This window comes from Sciurus vulgaris (assembly GCF_902686455.1).
Source record: "Sciurus vulgaris genome assembly, chromosome: 1".
NCBI classification, from domain to species: Eukaryota; Metazoa; Chordata; class Mammalia; order Rodentia; family Sciuridae; genus Sciurus; species Sciurus vulgaris.
This window is the reverse complement of record NC_136461.1, coordinates 30,470,310-30,487,596: the sequence shown is the minus strand read 5'-3', so window position 1 is coordinate 30,487,596 and position 17,287 is coordinate 30,470,310. Positions and strand designations below refer to the sequence as shown.

Here is a 17,287-nt window from a genome sequence, read left to right as displayed (position 1 = left end):
GTGAGAAAAGGAATGGCAAGTTCAGGAGCAGCAGCTGGCACATGGTAAGTGTTCAATAAACACTTGCTATTAATATCTTTATTATTATTAAGAACCAGAGCAGAGGAGGACGCTGAGCCACAGAGAGGAAGGTGACTGCTAGAAGCCACCCAGCAGGACTGTGCCTCTTGCCTTCCCACTCCAAGCCCAGATCGTGATGTGCACTACCAGTGCCCCACCCCCACGGCAGCCCTGCAAATGCTCCCACCCTGGCACAGCACGAGGTTTTTACACACTCGGGCTTTCAGGGTCCTCTGTCACCTGGACTGAGACCAGAGAGCATTCTCCACTTCCTACCACCTACGGTCTGTGACAAGGCACGTGCTTAACCTGCACACCGCAGTGCCCTCTTCTAGACAATGGGGATAATGACAATACCTACCTCGTAGAGCTCTTGAAGTACTATGTGAGAAATATTTAGCACAATACCTGCTATAGATTAGACTATGACTCTTATTACTAAATGCCAGACGCCGTGCTGAGAACGCTGAGCCTGGCTCCCGGGAAGTGCATTATTTTCCCAGAGTTCCCCAGGCCTCAGCCTGAGTGTATCTCTGAGCTGCCATCCAGGGATCCTGAGGAGGAAATTGCCAGGCTAAGTGACCTGCTCTTACAGGACCTAAATACTCCCCTCAAGGTCTCTTCCTCAAGGTTCAAACAGTGCAGGTGAGTGAGGGCCCAAGAGAAGTGGCAGCCTAGGATGAGAAGATAAAAATATTAAAACCACCACAGCCCCCAGTTCTTCAGAGTACTTTGTAATTTATCAAGCACTTGGTACAGGAGGCAGCCCTGTGAGGTGGGCAGGTGGAGATCTTAATTGTCCTTCTATGTGGAAGGAAACTGGTGCCTCAGAGAGGTTGGTCTACCTGCCTAGTGTCACACAGTGGCCAGGAAGCAGATGCAGGAGCCAAACCCAGCCTGCTGACTCCTGATCCAGTGCTTCTGATTTTGGCTGGTCCTGCCCTCCAGTTCAATCTTGGAAAAGAGCCCAGGGCTGGTCCTGGAAGACAGGGCTGAGGCTCCTCTGTCCCCCTAATCCCTTCATCTACCCCAGAATACTCCCTCTTCTGGCCCTCCAGCTAGGAGGGAAGAGTCAGGAAGGCGCCCAGACTCAGGGATTTCACGCACTGGTAAAATTTCCAAAAACACTTTGGGGACTGCGTAAGGTCGTCAACTTTTTATTTTGCCAAGTAAGGACATTTAAAAAAAAAAATCCCAGCCCATCATTTCGTAAAAGAAAAGACATAATCTCAGACCAAAAGACAGTCCTTTAAATGGAATAAATCTAGATTCACAGAAAAGCCGCCACCTTGTCCTTATTTTCCTCAGTTTTGCCTCAGGCCATGGAAAACCGCTGATGTGTCTGAGAACCACGGAGCTTGGGCTTGGGAGTCACACAGACATGGGTTCAAATCCTAGCTCAACTATGGACAAGTTGTACAACTTGGTCTGCCTCATTTCCCTTCTCTGAGCCTCAGTTTCCTACCTGCAAAGTGGGATCAACAATAGGGCCTGCCACGCAATGAGGGCTGGAAGGACTGTCATGGAGTTTGCCGAGGGCTTGCTCAGAAAAAGCTCAGTCAAGGCTGGTTCCTAATCAGTCAGTGTCCCTGCCCTGACCTGGCCTGCCTATAGCTCCCTACTACCCACAGGATAAGGCCCATCTCCATAACCCAATGACCCAGCTCTTAGGGCTCTGGACACCCCAGATGCTGCAAATCCTGGGGCAGAGGGACTTTGAGAGCCCCGCCTCAAAACCTTTGCTCCAACTGCTCCCTCCACCTGGAGCGCATGCTCTCAGGATAAAAATCATGAGAGCTTTCAGCACACAAAGGAACAAGGTGTCCTTTCTCCACCTCTCTCCAATTGGCCAAACCCTTCTCCTTACAACTGGCTACAAGGCCACCTTCCCTCCGCACTCACTTCCAACCATGTGCCACTCATGCCGCTCAGACGCTCCCACCCAGGTCTCATGGCTCAACGAGGAAGAACCCAGAACACATGGGGGCGGCTGAGTGGAGTTCTGGGGACTCTGCAGAACCCCTGACTCGGCCGGGGGCCGGCTAGACAAGGAGTGTCTCCGAGGACCAGGGCTGGGAAGGAGGGACAGAAGTCAGCCAGATGATGAAGTGCTATGGGAAGCGAGGCTCTGCAGGCAGAAGGGAAGCGCGCCGGGCACTGACAGCACTTTCGGAACACAGAACCCCTCGGGAGTCACTCATCGTGGGTTCGAATCCTGGCTATGTCACGGACAAGCTGTGCCTTGTTTTTCGTCTCTGAGACTCAGGTTCCTCTCAGCAAAAGGCGAACAATAATAGTGCCTGTCACCATAATAGTGGCTCAGACACATCGGCAGACCGGGGGGAGCAAAGAATGCTGGTCAGAGGGGTTCCTGACTAGGACGCTGCTGTGAGGGAGTCATGGCCATGAGCATCAAGGAAGGAGGACAAGTTTGGAGGGAGATGCTGGGTTGGAGAGGCCCCAGGGATGAGGTGTCCCCAGGAAGCTCCCCGTACAGGACAGGGGCAGAGTTCCCACCCACCCACCCCCCACACTGCAGAGAGGGAGGCTGTCCTCTGGGAGTCAACGCCCTGATGTTGCAGGGGTCGACTCCCTGCTGATAGAGCCAGAGAAGCAGGTAAGGAAAGCTGGGGGAAGTCTGTACCTGAGAGGAAGGGCCCCAGGAGCCAGGGTATAGCTCAGAAGTAGGGTGCCCACCTAGCATCCCAAGGCCCTGGGGTCCATCCCAGCACAAAAAAGGGAAGGAAGGAAAGTAAAGAAAAAGAAAGGAAAGGAGGGAAGGAGAGAAAGGGAAGAAAAGCACAGGAAGGGGCCCAGGCCCAGCGCTGGGGAAGCAGCATGGTGCAGGGTAAGTCAGGGCTCCCCGGGGGCCTTGTTCCCAGACTGAATCCTGCCTCTGCCAGTTATCAGCCATGTTGACCTTGGTAAGTCATTTAACTTCTCTATGCCTTAATCCTCTTATCTGTAAAACAGGCTCATGTGGATTTTTTTTTTTTTAAGATAAAAAGCATGGGAAGCCAGATTCGGTGGCACGCGCACATAATCCCAGGTACTTGGGAGGCTGAGGCAGGAGGATTGCAAGATCCCAGTCTGAGCAATTTAGTGAGATCCTGTCAAAATAAAATAAAAAAGGGCTGGGATGTAGTTCAGGGACAGAGAACATGCCTAGCAGGTGTAAGGCCCTGGGTACAACCCCTAGAACTGAAGGAAGAAGAACCTTCGCGCAGCCCCAGGCGGTAGTGCCCGCCCTCTGCTGGGTCTTGGGTCACACTCTCCTCCCTATCCCATCTCTCCCACTGGACTGCCACTGACCCCCAGAGGTTAAAAGTAAGATGAGAGAACACTGCGGGGGGGGGGGGGGGGGGTCCGTCCCCGTACAGGACAGGGGCAGAGTTCCCACCCACCCACCCCCCACACTGCAGTACAACTCCTGCCTCTTAAGCTTTGCCTTCAGGCAATCTGCTTTCTCCCCCCAGCCTTGGTTTCCCCATCTGTGAAATGAAGTATCTGCTCAAACTGTGAGTCCTCTGCTCTGCTGGCAGGATCAGTGGGGCCTGGATGAGGGCAGAAAGGCCTATTTCTGACCTGCTGGTTCTGCCCCAGGGGAGAAGGTCCCCCCGGGGCATGCACCCCCATTGTGCCCAGAGGCTGGTCCCTCCAGTAGAGGGTGACAGTCAGACCAAATGGGCAGGAGCAGAGGCGCCAGGAATTTTGCTGACAAAGCTGTTCCTTCCTCCCTCCTTCTCTCCCTACCCCTCCCCTCCCAGGGGACAGCCAAGCCCAGCAAAAAATAAACCCAAAGACAGTGACCTGGACAGGCCTGAGGCTCCCAGGGAGGAGCAGCAAGGAAGGAAGGGTGAAAGAGATGCAGCCTGCAACCTGCCTCCCCCAACTCAAAAGCCAGTGTTCCTGATCCGATCGCTCCTCCATGTTGGGCTCAAAAGGAACAGTCCCTCCCCTCCACCCTCCACAATGTGGAGGAGGGGTAGCACTCCTCTGCTTGATGGGGCATAGAGTAAATCTTGTCTGGCCCTGCTAGCAGGGGTCTCCAAGTTTTGGAAAGAGTACCCCCAGGGAATCTCATTCTATCTCTTGGTTATTGGACAGTCCTTCCTGCTCTCTGACCTCCGTCCCTTTGATGTCAATGGGAACCATGCTCCATTTAATCTCCAGCAAGCTTTCTCCATCCCATCTGCCTGGCCTAGGTATCTGAGGAGTCAGGAAGAGTATGTCCCAAGATTTTCTTCCAGTCCCCCCAGAGACCCCACCATCCACTCTTTCCCCGGGAGGGAAGGAAAAGGGAAGATTGGCCAGGTTCCTGGCTCCCGGTGCCTCTCTCCCTGAGGCGCTGCCCACGGTTTTCCAATTAATCTTCTGCCTCCTGTTCCTTACTCGCCCTCCCTGCCCACCCCCCAAGGCCAGGTGCCAACCTCCGGGGTACACAGATCCTATCCTGGAGACAGAGCTGCCCAGAGAGCCTAGAATCCTGGAGAGCCCTTTGGGTGCCCCAGGAGTCCGATCAGCACCTTCTCTCCAGCCCTTCAAAGTCCCCACTAGGGGCGAGCAGCCTCCCCAGTTCCCCTCTAAGTGCTAACCTGTTCTCTGATGGGTCCCTAGAGAAGGTACTGGAAGATAAGCCCCCACCCACCACACAATCCCAGGTCCTGAAACAGCGGCTCCTGTCACTCATCCAGCTCTGCTCTGTGCTCTGCACCCTAAGTGAGCGATCCACTTTCCTGTTAAGCCCATTTTACAGAAGAGGATACTGAGGCTCAGGGATAAGGGTGGAGTTCGGGGCAACCTCCCAGGGAATGTTGAGACAGATCTCTAAATCTCTTTTGTATTCCCACCCTTATTCCCAGAGAGCCTTGGATCAAGAGAGAGTGGGAGATGGCCTACTTCTCTCAGGGGTTCAGGGCTCTCTCTGTGGGTGCCAGGGCCCTACTTCCAGCTCCCTGGGGCCAGGCTAGCTGCCAGGGTTTGACCACAATGCCCAAAGTTCAGCCGCAAAGTGACACTCTGTCCACAGTGTCCCCTTAACACAGACACACTCACGCCTACACAGGTGGACCCTCCAAGCCTCTGAAAGAGGCGGCAGCAGAGGGCAGTGGTCCTGTATGTTCCACGGTCTCCTCGCAGAGGGCTCCTGGCTCCCTGAGACCTTGCTCTGGTCCCCAAACCTGGCACAGCGTTGACACTCTTCAACTACATTTGTCAAATGAAAGAAGAAACAAATCTATGTGTGTCCTAGGGACCCAGATTGGAGTCCTGGTGCCTCCTTCATCTAGCTGTGTGGGCAAGCGGGTGGCATCCCCTCACCCAGACTCACTCTCCTCAGGTGGGAAATGAGATGATGGTACCCACCTGACAATGGCTGTGAGGATGAGATAAAAGAATGCAATTAAAAGGCTCAGACAGAGGTGTGGCGGCACGTGCCTGCAGTCCCCACCACTGAGGATGCTGGGAGAGACGGGAGGATCACTGGAGCCCAGAGTCACCCTGGGCAACATAGCAAGACTCCCCTGCCCACCCCCACACACACAGTTAAGATGGACCTGGTAGATGTTCCACAGAAGGCCACAAAGACACTCTCCGTGGAGAGCCACTTACACCGTGACACAAGCGAACCCAGCTCGTACCCACACACTCACGGTGCTAAGTTGAGGACACTAGTCAGTCAGACCTCTCCCCATAGGCAGGAAAAGATGACAATAAAAACAATATCATAACAATCGCAGTGACATCAACGATTCAAGATTGTCCCCAGCACGGAGGCTCATTGCTATCCGTCCTTCAGCCCCGATAGGCCTAGAAGCAGACATTATTTCTATTTTTCAGATGAGAAAACTGAAGCTCAAAGCAGGTTAAGTAACTGACCGAGGACCCAGGACTGCTAAGGGCAGAGCAGAACTGAACCCAGATCTATCAGACTTGAGCCAGGCTCTCAGCTGTTCTCCCCGTGGAACAGGCTCTGGGGAAATGAACAGTGCCCCTGGCGCTCCCCACCCTAGACCCTCAACTCTCACACTTGGGGCTGCCCCAGGGAGACACTCAGAATTCCCTGCTGAGCCCCATGGCCCACCAGAGGATCTGATCTGCCACAGAGCTACGTGGGCAAAGGAGAACGGGTAAGGGGGAGGTTCGGTGAGGGGGCAGGGAATACGTCAGACTGCTGTTGGGAGTCTGGAAGCCCCCTGCACAGCTCCTCTGGGGGCAAACCCAGGCTGCAGAGTCTCCTCTCCCTGCTCCCAGGCACTTACAGCGCTTTTGATGGCTCAGAGAACCTTAAATTAATCACCCACTCAAAGTGCTACCATCAGCCCAAGAATAACCACTCTTGAAGCACTCCTGGCTCCAACACTCCAGCTTCTGCAGCAATGAGGATTGAAGTCAGACATCCAGCAGAGCTTCCTCAATGGAAGGAAGGGATGTACTATGGAGTAAGGGTGGGTAGGCGACAATAAAAGTCCTAGCATGACCCCCAAAAGAGAATCAGGAAGGAGGGAGCAAAGGACTGCAAGGAAGAGGAAGGTGACTTAAGCATAGGATGGTCTCTCCACTCTCTCCCTCCTTATAAAGGTCAACAATGAGTGGCTTTAATGAAAAAAAAAAAAAAAAAAAAAAAAAAAACCAGCACAAAAACTGTGGTTGACCCTCCAAGAGCTTCCTCCTAATCACAAGGCAAAGTTCTTGGAGCATCAGTCTTCTCTATGGGCTGGGACAAGGAACTCTGCTGTCTGAAGTCCTGAGGTGGGAGGCAGGGGCCTCGGTTCCTGGGAGGGTCCCACCACTGCCTCAATAGGTGTGGCCTTGGAGGAGTGTGGGTACCTTTTGGTGCCTTGGTGTACCCAATAGTACCTCACAGGGTTGGATGAAAGGCACTCAGGGGACCCTCCAGGGGTAGCGCAGGCCAGCAAAGTCCTAGAAAGTCAGCCATCCTGCTCTTACACCGTCCTGTGGCTGCCCTCTGACACAGATGCACAAATAAGCACAGACCAGAGGCACCACTGCAGCCGTGGCTAGAGAAAGACAAAGCCGCCAGGAAGGGATCCAGCTCTGAGCAGCTCTGGGGTTCGGGCAGGAGCCACAGGCCCAGCAGGCGTGCCTATGAAGTGAGTGAATAGGTAGGGGCAGTGCACTGAATTCTCTCTCCTTGGTTGTGTGCTGCATGTACCTTTGCAGCTCCACAGACGTGTGCAGTCAAGGCAGCAGTGAGCTTTCAGGAGACACTCAGGTGAGCACATGGCAGGAATATATGTGTACAAAAAAAGCGCCACTGCATTGGGTGCCACTGAGCGGTTTCTATTCAATTCCACAAAATCCTATTGCTGCTCCTACCCGCTCCCCCAGCCCCATCTGTGTGCGGGGTGCTGAGGACAGATGGACCACACAGGAGTGATGCTCCCAGGGATCCTGCAGTAGAGGGCTGGCTGAGCCTGAGATGCGGAGGACAGCATCTCAGTCCCACCAGCTTCCCGCTGGGGCCCTCCCTCTCTCTGGACGACCTATCTTGAATTCGTTCCCTCGTCTGTCAGATGTGGAAGATAATAGCGGCCACCTTGTGAGGCCGTGGAAGGATGCAGAGAGAGTGGTTGAAGAGCACATAACAGAGTGCCTGCACACAGTGGGTGCTGCCACACGGCTAGAACTCTCAGTTCAAACTCTGAGGGCGTGCCGGGCGGCCACAGGGTGCAGAAGGAGCGGTCCCAGGCAGGGAGTCAGCCATCCTGGGGTCGGGCCCTCTGCATCTGCCACCAACTGACCATGTGACTTTGGTCTCCAGAGCCTTAGTTTTCTTGGAAGCAAAATGGGGCTGTCAAAATACGAGGGTGGAAGCCTGGGGTTAGGGGTGCCCTTTGCTGGGATTATTTCCAGCCCGGGCAATGTTCTTTCTTGGATGAGCAGGGTGAGAGGTTGGGGGCTCCCAAGTTAAAAGCCTGAGAACCCCAGGAGCTGCCACCACCTCCTCCCCTCCCCATTCCCACAGTTTCTGACCCCAGGGACAAGGCTGAGGGAGGATGTTTACAGAGCAGTAAACCTTCACATAGAGAAAGTCTGCTGGGCAGCTGGGGGCTGGGAGCAGCAGGCCAGTGTCCCACAGAGGCTTGGGAAGCATGCTGGGCAGCGGGGTCTTGCTCTATACCAGCCTCTTCTAGCCCTCAGACTTCAAGGGAGACTGCTGTGGCCTTCGAGAGCCTCTGAAAGCGGTGAGCTTCTCCATCCCCAAGGGCTCAGGAAGCAGAATGGGCAGTGATGGGTATTTTGTATCCAAGAGAGAGGCCCAGGAAGGGCTGAGGACATCAGTGGCTGGGGTGCAGGGTGGGGAAGAGGACTTGGTGGCAGGACCAAGAGCTGAAGAGAAAGGAAGAGTTTCGGGGCTCAGCCACCCCTCATTCTGGATCTCAACATGAAGACAGGAGTTAGCATTTCTCCCTTTCCAGAGCAGCAGCTGCCGACAGGAGAGGCTGAATCAGGCTTGTCCTCTGGGCGATCTCCCGCGCAGAGGTGCAGGGAAGGTGTAGCCTGGCTGCCAGGTGTAAGAGAGCTGTCCCAGTCCCTCCTTCCCAAGCCTTCTTTTCCAGGTTCTTCTGAAGGACCCCTCTTGCTGCTGCCTCTCTGAGAGGGGTTACTAACTAACTGTGCACCCTGGACTACTCGCTTGGGGAAGAGGAGGGCTAAAAGCCCAAGGGGAGGAAGCATTTCTTGGCAAGAACACACAAGACCCTGCAGTGAGTGGCTGAGAAACCCCACATCTGGAGCGCCTCAAGAACAGGACAGACTTTGGTGTGGGCCCCCTCCCCTGCCCCAATAATAACAACCATCCCTCACAATCCGACAGGCCCTTGCAGCTTACCAAGCTCTCCCACCCATTACCTCATCCAAGAGAAAGGCCCACAGGTTGGGGTTTCTACCCTCTTTGACAACCTACAGATCTAAAGCTCAGAAACCTAAGGTCAGAGCATCTAAGAGGCAGGACTCCTGGCCCTCTTTGCCCTCCGAGATGAATGAAGAGTTCCCTGAGATCTCTAAACATCCGGACATTTTCACACCACATGTGCTCCCCGAGAGCTCCAAGAAATGCCTCAGCCTGGGCTCCTGGGGACAAGTGCTTAGGACAAGCATGTCCCTGGCCAGGGCATTCCTGGCATCCAGAAAGGGCAGGATGTAGAGCAAAGGTGTCAGCGGATTTAGCTCCTGGAGAGGAAGGGGAGGCCCTTCCAAAGGAGGTGACTACAGTGTCTGACTGAGGGTAGGTGGTAGGCCCTTCACCTCCAAAGAGCCCCTCATGGGGGCTAAGAGGTCAGACCTTGGGGGCTGAGGAACACCGCTCAGAGCTGATTAGCTTTCCTAGGCCCAGCCATGCCTTGGAAAAGTTATCTCCCAAGAGGAGCTTATGGAGGACACAGCTGTGATCTGAGTGTCTCAGCTTCCTTGAGCACCTGAGGGGCTGCCACAAAGTCACCTTCTTTATTTTTTCCTTTGCTGGGGATCAAACCCAGGACCTCCTGCACCCTAAGCAAGTGTTCTACTGCTGAACTGCACCCCAGTCCTCATGCAGACACTCAATGAGCAACTCCTGCCTCTCACACCCAAGGCCACCAGCATTGAACCTCATCAGTCCAGCAATCTTCCACATCCACAAATGTTCATCTCAGGCCTCCAGGGGATGGGGCTACTCCTAACTGTTGACCTGACCCCAAAGCCTGACTTCATGTCCTGAGCAATCTCACTTCTCTGTTCCAGCCCAGCCCTGCAGGGGTGTGTGCACAAAGCCAAGGCTGCCACCCCCAGGCACAACGGCTGAGGGAATTTTCTACCTCAGCTGTTAAGTTCTGTGGGTCTAGTTCCAATGGGGCAGAAGTGGGCAAGCAGACACTTGGGGGACAGACAGGTAGACAGAGCCAAAGACTGGTGGAAAAGGCCAGGTAGAAGAGCGATCAGGTAGACAGATGGACAGACAAGCACACAGAACTGGACAGGCCAATGGAAGGATGGAAGGAGACCAGCGGGAAGACGGCTGGCCAGTTAGGTGGAGAGATGAACACACAGGCCAATTCACACACAGGTGGAAACTCAGTCTGGTGGAGGGACAACCAGACAAGCAGAACTGTTGGACAGCCAGGTGGACAGTCAAGTGGACCATCCAGGAGACCCCAAGACCAAAGGACCCAAGACTCTGGCAGTGGTGAGAAGGGATTAATAGCTGCATATTTTCCAGGCACACTAGGTCTCTCTAGGCTACCTCCAAGCATCCCAGAGCCAGGCCCAGCCCTTTAACTGATATCCACTGGGTCTCTCATGTTCCCTGCTGGGCCAGGCTGTCCCCCAAGACTAGTTCTGAGCTGCCAAAATTCACTCTTTACATCCAGGAGGGGTCAGTGGTTTGAAAGTTGTAGGAGCTCGATGCCAGGGAGGCAGAGCTCAGCATCAGTGTTTCCACACCAACCCCTCTCCTCTTTCTTTTTCCCCCAGTGCCCAGAGCCAGGCCTGATGCAGCTGGCCAGCAAGGCAAGCGAGCTGGGCCCAGCCAGCTGGGCAGGGCAGGGCACCCACTGCTGCTGCCACTGAGAAGTTGAGGATGGAGGGCAAGACTAGGGGAAACAGATAAGTCAGACACAGTACACAGGCCTGTCAGGCGGGTGAAGACCTCCAACACCTACAATCTGAGACCAGCCCTGGCTGTGCTGGGAGGGGTGTCCCCAGAGAGGAGCATCTCCAAGGGGAGCCAGGTGGGAACCCATCACAGCTACAGAGCTGGGAAAGAGCAGAAAGTGTAGGGGCCAAGGAGTTCTCTTTGTGTCTGGGACACAGGGAGACAGAGGTGCGAAAGAAGAAAAGGGAGCCCCACACTAGTGGCTCCAGACCTTACTGAGCAGAGGGGACTAAGAAGCTGGATGTGGGGAGTACCTGGGGCAGGAGCGGCGGGTGGCGATCAGGACGGAAATAAGAACAACTGGAGGAAGTCCGAAGCTAGGGCAAGCAGGGGTCAGGGCTGGGAGATCAGGGGTTAGGGTCAGGCTGGGGGTCAGAAACGGGACTCAGGCCTGAGAGGGAGAGGTGAGGGTCGGCCGCGGGGTAGAGGGGTAGGAGGCGGAGCCAGGGCGGGAGAGCAGTCCCCAGGGGGTCCGGCTCGTGCGGGGACAGCGCCGGGGCACGCCAAGGGGCCCGGGGTCGCAAACTCACATGAAGACGTGGTAGACGAAGGCCCAGCCGCGGGGCCGCTCCAGCACGTTGTAGACCCAGTTCTGCAGGCGACGGTAGCGCTTGTGCGCCGCGGAGGAGCGCTGGCCACAGGCGGAGCCGGAGCCGGAGCCCGGCCCAGGGAGGGGCGCGCCCGGCGGCAGGGGGCTGCCCAGGAGGCCGAGGCGGCGCGGGGAGCCGCCCCCGCCGGCCTCGCCCTGCTCGCTCTGCACCGCCGTGAGCGCCACCAGCTCGGCGCGGGGGGCGTCCCCGGGCTGGGGACCGGGGCCGAGACCGAGGCGGCGCGGGGGGGCCTCGGCCATGGGCGGCGCCGGGCGGGGGGGCCGGGGCCCGGTGCGGTCCGGGGCGGGGGCGCGCTCGGAGCGCTCAGCGGCGCATGGCTCGGACCCCGGGCCGGCGAGGCGGCCCGGGCGGGCGCGGGCGGCGGGGGCTAGGGGCCGGACCGGGGCCGCGCCGGGGCCGGGGGCGGGCGCTCGGAGCCTGGGGGCCGCCGGAGCCCGCACTGACCGCCCGCTTCCCCGGCGACTGGGGCGGCTCTTTCCGACTCCAACTCTCTTATTACGCGCTCCATGCCGCTCGGCTTTCCACCTGCCGCCGGCGCGCGCTCACATGTCAGCCTCCCCCGCCCCGCCCCTCCCCCGCCGCCCCCGCCCGCCCCGCCGCCGCCTTCCCAAATCGGGAGGGAGCGAGCCAGCCAGCGAGCGCGGCCAGGCGGAGGGAGGGACCGCGCGCGGAAGGCGCGGGCAGGACGCGCGGGCTGCCGACTCCGTGGCGGGGCCGACCAGCGTGGAGGGGGCAGCGCGGGGGGCCCGGAAGCTGGGCGTGTGCAGTGGTGTGCACCGCTACGGAGGGCAGTGTGGCCCTGAAGGGCGACCTGGGGGTGGGACGTCTGCTGGGTGGTTGTGGAAAGCGGGGCGTGGAGTGTGGAGTTGTGGCTGCGCTCGTGGATGGGGCACGGTGTCCTGTGGAGTTCAGCTAGCGTGAGTGGAGGATTGCCTGCTTGTGTGTGCAGAACAGGTGACTGCAGGTCCGCGAGGTGATGGGTCGTGGGTACGTGTGAAGATGGGTGTGTAAAGTCCGGGCTGCGCTGCGGGGAGGTGTGCCCGTCGGGTTGTGCCCTTCGTGCATTGTGCAGGGTGTTCAAAGTGCGCCCAGTACTGAGTGAGCCCTGACATCAGTTGCAGCTGCTCCGGCTGCTACCTGAAGGGCCTGGTGCACAAGGGGCTGCCTAGATATATTGGGGTGTGTGTAGCATAGTGGACCCCAAGTGTGTCTCTCTCCTCACACCTCTGAACTTCCCTTCCTCATCATGTGGGAGGAGTCCTCAGTTAGCCACCCTGCGCAGAAGAGGGACTTCTCCTGATGTGCGTAACAGCTCCCCCTCGATGGTGGGAAACCCTCCCTTGCCTCACTGCCAGGTCAGAAAACCAGGTTCAGGTCAGATGGAATGTGAAGAGGTAAGCGCTGAGCAAACCTTAGGGGGACCGGACACTTCCCTTACAAAGGCCCCCAGAATTCCACTCAGAGGAGGGGAGACTCTCCCAGCGCACCCCTTCTCCATCCTAATGGTTATTCTTAGTGCTTGACCTCCATCTCCAGCCTTCGTGGGGTTGGGTGGGTAGTCCTCTTCCTTTAGCCCTCAGGGCGCTGCACAGGGTAATAATTTCGTTTTCCTGATCGTTCTTCTCTCTTTTCCTGTCTAAAGCTATGGCCACACCAGCCGCTCACTCCTCAGGCCCTGCCCCAGGGTGAAGCGCTTCGGCAGCAAACTCTTCCCCGTTCCTCTGGGAGGATCTCGGGGGACACAGCCGAGCGGGAGGGGCGAGCGAGAGGGCGGGAAGGCGAGCTCGATTCTCAGCTGTCAGCAAAGGCAGCATTGATCGGCGGAGCGCCGTGGGGGGAGGGCGGGAGTCAGGGCTGTGGGCGGACTAGGTGGGGGCTGCAAGGACCTGGGTGTCGCCAAGCTGGTTTTGGCAAAACCGGTCAAAACCCCAAACACCTAGTGGCCCTTTTCCCTCTGCATCCTGCGGTGCCTCCTGGGGTCTGACCTGAATCTCTCCTGCTGCTCTTGGCTCTGGGTGGGTCCAGAGCCAGAACCTGGTGCCCCAGTGCAGGTTATGGCCCTATCTGCTGGCAGTCAGGGAAGGTTTCATAGACCCCACAGTGGATGCAATGCCCAGGTTAAGTCATCCTCTGTTAAACTGAAGCCAGTACCACCACCCCAAACACACATACACACCACAGATATGTGGCACTCCCTCTCCTGATTCTGTGTACAACTGTCTCCTTCAGGGGTCCTGGGCATGGGACTGAGGTCTGGATGTGAATGGTGCAAAGGAAAGCGGCTGCCAGAGGCCTGGAGTCTTTTGAGGCTCTTCAGTGGCAGAACTGGAACTTGAATTCAGGTTGCCCTTATCAGCACCCAGAATATCTAAAATTGGGTCTGTTCTGGGAAATCTGATCCTTTAGCTCAGCATCACCTCTGAACCCTGTGCCTATCTTCCCACTCAGGGGACTACATAGGTCCCTTCCTCTCTCATTCGGAGCCCTCCCTGCAGGGAGAGGGTCTTTCATTATCTTTCCCAACTTCTAATTCCAGATTACCCTCTCAAAGGCAGCAGGAGGAAGGGAGACTGAAGTCTCCGCTGAGAGGGATGGAGGTTAGAGCTTAGAAGCACCTCCACAGGGCACTACGGAGGGGTTGTGGCCCGCGCAGGAACAGGTCCACTGTTACTCAAAATGGAGAGACTTGGAACTTTTCTTAGAGATGAAAGGAAAGCGGGAGGTGGTTCTAGGAGACCCTAGCAAAGTTTAGTTGGTGTGTGTGTACATGGGGAAGCAGAGGAGAAAGTCCAGTTTAGAGAAGACAGGTGGCCACTGTGAGTGTCACCCAGTGGCCTTCCTGCCCCCATCCGGATTCTCAGGACATGACTGGGAGGATGGACTTTCCCCACGGCAGCCTCTAGTGACTAAGACACTTTTCTGAGCAAACAGCTGTCCCAGGCTCCCTCAGTTGGCCCCTCTGCTGGAGGGAGGCGGAGTATGCTGTGGTTTCCCACCGTCCTTCCTCCCTCCCTCCACCTGTTCCTTTGACCCCACCCTTAGCAGCTCCCTTCCCACCCTCAATCCCATGTCCCTCCCTGGTTACACTATCCGAACTTCACTGATCTGTGCAGACTCACTGTCCCACCTGCATAATCCCTCCCCTGTTGTGGGCTTCAGTTTCCCCATCTGTACAAGAAGTGGGCAGAATCCTTGACTTAATTCATCACTGTCCCCATCATATATCAATGGAGCAAGTATTGATTGAGAAGGAGGCGGGGGGAGAGTGCTCCTATTTGCTGAGCACCAACTGTGTGCCATGCCCTGTCCCTTAGGGGACCAAGAGCAGTCCTTTGATTTGTGAGAAAGCTGAGGCTCAGAGAGGTGCAGGGACTCACCTAAGGATACACAGCCAGTCAGTGACCCCACGACTGCCTGTGACCTGTGCTTCCCTTTGACATGTACCTGGGTCACTGCTGGGACTGAAGGAACCATACGTGGCCAATCCTTGTTCTCCAGGACGCATTCCTGCCAGAGGGTGAGACTCCCAGGTCTGAAAGGATTGAGATCTGGAAGTAGGCGGGACCTCAGTCCTTGGAGCACTGTTCAATCCTATTATTGACTTCCACTGTGACCTCGGGTCATTCAAGGGCTCAAATTCCTTCCCTGGAGTGGGCGGGGGTGATTTAAGCAGCGCTTCTCACACTCCAGCAGCAATGGAATGCTTCTTCCACAGAATCGCCGGGGAGCACATAAGCTTGTAGAAAGCACTCCCACAGAGGCACTGATGGAGGCCAGGGGGCTAGGTTCCAGCCACCTGCCTCCTCCATCTCTGCACCCCAGGACCACTCTTATATCTCCAATGGTCACCAGAGGCCCTAAGCCTTCACTAGCAATGGCAGAGGAAGCCTTTTTTTTTTTTTTTTTTCTTCTTTTTTTGGTGGGGGGCAGAGGCACTTGGAAAAGTATAGAGAAATACAACAAGCAATGCCCACAGCTGCCATCAGTGAGCCCCATGCTAAATGCTAAGCTTCCTGCAGTATGGTGGACCTGTTTAATCTTTTTTCAGCATCCCAACAACCCTGTGGGTTCACACGGTTTACGTGACATTTTACAGTCAAGAAGACTGAGGCTCTTGGGGCTGGGGTTGTGGCTCAGTGGTAGAGCGCTTGCCTAGCATGTATGAGACCCTGGGTTCCATCCCCAGCACCACATTAAAAGAAAAAAAATTAAGAAGACTGAGGCTCTGGGAAGAGACTTGCCTAGTCCAGCTCTTGACCCCTACAGTGCAGCATGTATGGGTGTGGGGTACTGGGTTGGGGAGGATGTTCTAGATCATAGGGGAGAAAGAACAAGCATGGCCAGGGGGAAACAGGAGGCCTTGCACGCCAGACTGAAGGGTTCAATCACCCAGATTGGAAACAGGAAGTCTGGGCAGGGCCTGAGCCTGGGCATGCTGCAATGGCTGAGGCTCCCCAGAAGCAAGTCCAGGAGGGGCAGGAGGCACTGGCCTGAAAAGAAGTTGGCAAGGCCAGGGGCAGAAAGAGCCCTGAACCACAAGCCACAGCTGGGCTTCCAATCCTGGCTCCTCCTCTTCCCTGCTTCCCTGGCTGGCAGGAGGGCAGAAGGTAATAATGCATGAAAAAGTCAGACAATGCCTGCAGCCGTAGGAACGTGAGCCGTTCAGCCTGCTGCTCTTCAGGTTAGGATTGGCATGGGGGGGTGCTCTTGGGGTGGATGGCACCATTGTTGCCTCTGAGAATCCTCCTTGGAGAGCAGGAGGAGGCATGAGGAAGAGAGAAGGCCTCCTTCCTTTTCCCTAGGCAGTCTAGAAAGGATGAGACTTGGTCTGCCCAGTGGATGAGTAGGGCTGAAGGGTCCTGGGGAGGTTCTCTTCCCCTAGATGGGCATGTACCACTGACCTCCAGCCTAACCAAGCTGGCCTAGCCAGTCAGCTCAGTCACAGGAAGTGGGGAGGTAGTAGTGTCGCTGAGCTCAGCGAAAGTGGACCCCCATTGATCTTGAAGGGCTGGAGTGGGGCCCACCAGGAGGAGACAGAGGGAGAGGGGTGTGTGGAAATGAAGGTCAGAGCTGTTCCTTCTTGGTCGCTCCTTCTCTGCCTTCAGGATTCTTGCCTCTTAACGCTATTCTTGGAGACCCTGCCAAAGGCATCAGTACTGTGGTCCTGCTGGTCGGCTCCATGTTCTCAGAGGGCCACTGGGATAGTGGAGCAGTTGAGAAATATAGAGGAAGGACTGTTCTGGGTTGCAGAGTGTCCACTCAAAAAGAACATGTATGCTGCTTTGGCGGGAGAAACCTGGATAAGGGCTCAGGGAGGAAGATGATGTGAGTGGGAGGGACTGAGACTGAGTGGCAGGGAGAGGGATTCAGATGAGGGATGATACTTGTTAAGGGAGAAGGATGGGGGCTCAGAAAAGAGGTGAGAGACTCAGTGGCAGGATAGGGAGGCTCTAAGAAAGAAACTTCCAGGTCAAGCTTGACTTCAGGTGTCTCCGGCTCCTAGAGATTCCCTTGTCTCTAATCCAAAGCTTGAACAAGCACTTAGGGAAGTTCTCCTCTTTCAATCACTGAGCCACATCCCCAGCCCTATTTTATATTTTGTTTAGAGACAGGGTCTCACTGAGTTGCCTGGCCCCTCACTTTTGCTGAGGCTGGCTTTGAACTCACAATCCTCCTGCCTTAGCCTCCCTAGCCACTGGGATTACAGGCATGGGCCACTATGCCCAGCTGAGAATGAGAATTCTTTAACGGCAGAAATGAGAGGGTATTCCTGGTGGTGAGGAGGAGTGGAAGGTGCACCTCCAAGGGGTAGGGAGATTCAGTATTCCAGCAGGGACAGGAAGTACAGCTGGAAGATCCCATGAGTGGAAAGGGCTACACTATGCTCCCAGCTTAATGCTGGCTTTGAGAAAGTGCTCAAACATCTCTGCCTGTTGACCACCTGGCTCTGGCTTTAGGTAGA

General features: G+C 56.1%; 1 protein-coding gene across 4 annotated transcripts in view; it reads right to left on the bottom strand.

The window, feature by feature from the left end:
- The window catches only part of KCNQ4 (potassium voltage-gated channel subfamily Q member 4), a 53,486-nt gene extending 41,614 nt beyond the window's left edge, over positions 1 to 11,872 (bottom strand). For all 4 annotated transcript variants that reach the window (XM_079141666.1, XM_079141663.1, XM_079141665.1 and 1 more), the window contains exon 1: positions 11,245 to 11,872. In XM_079141666.1, coding sequence (XP_078997792.1) covers positions 11,245 to 11,564 — 320 coding nt within the window. In that variant the 5' untranslated portion in view covers positions 11,565 to 11,872. The remainder of the gene's footprint in view (positions 1 to 11,244) is intronic.
- Between the last annotated feature and the right edge of the window lie 5,415 nt (positions 11,873 to 17,287).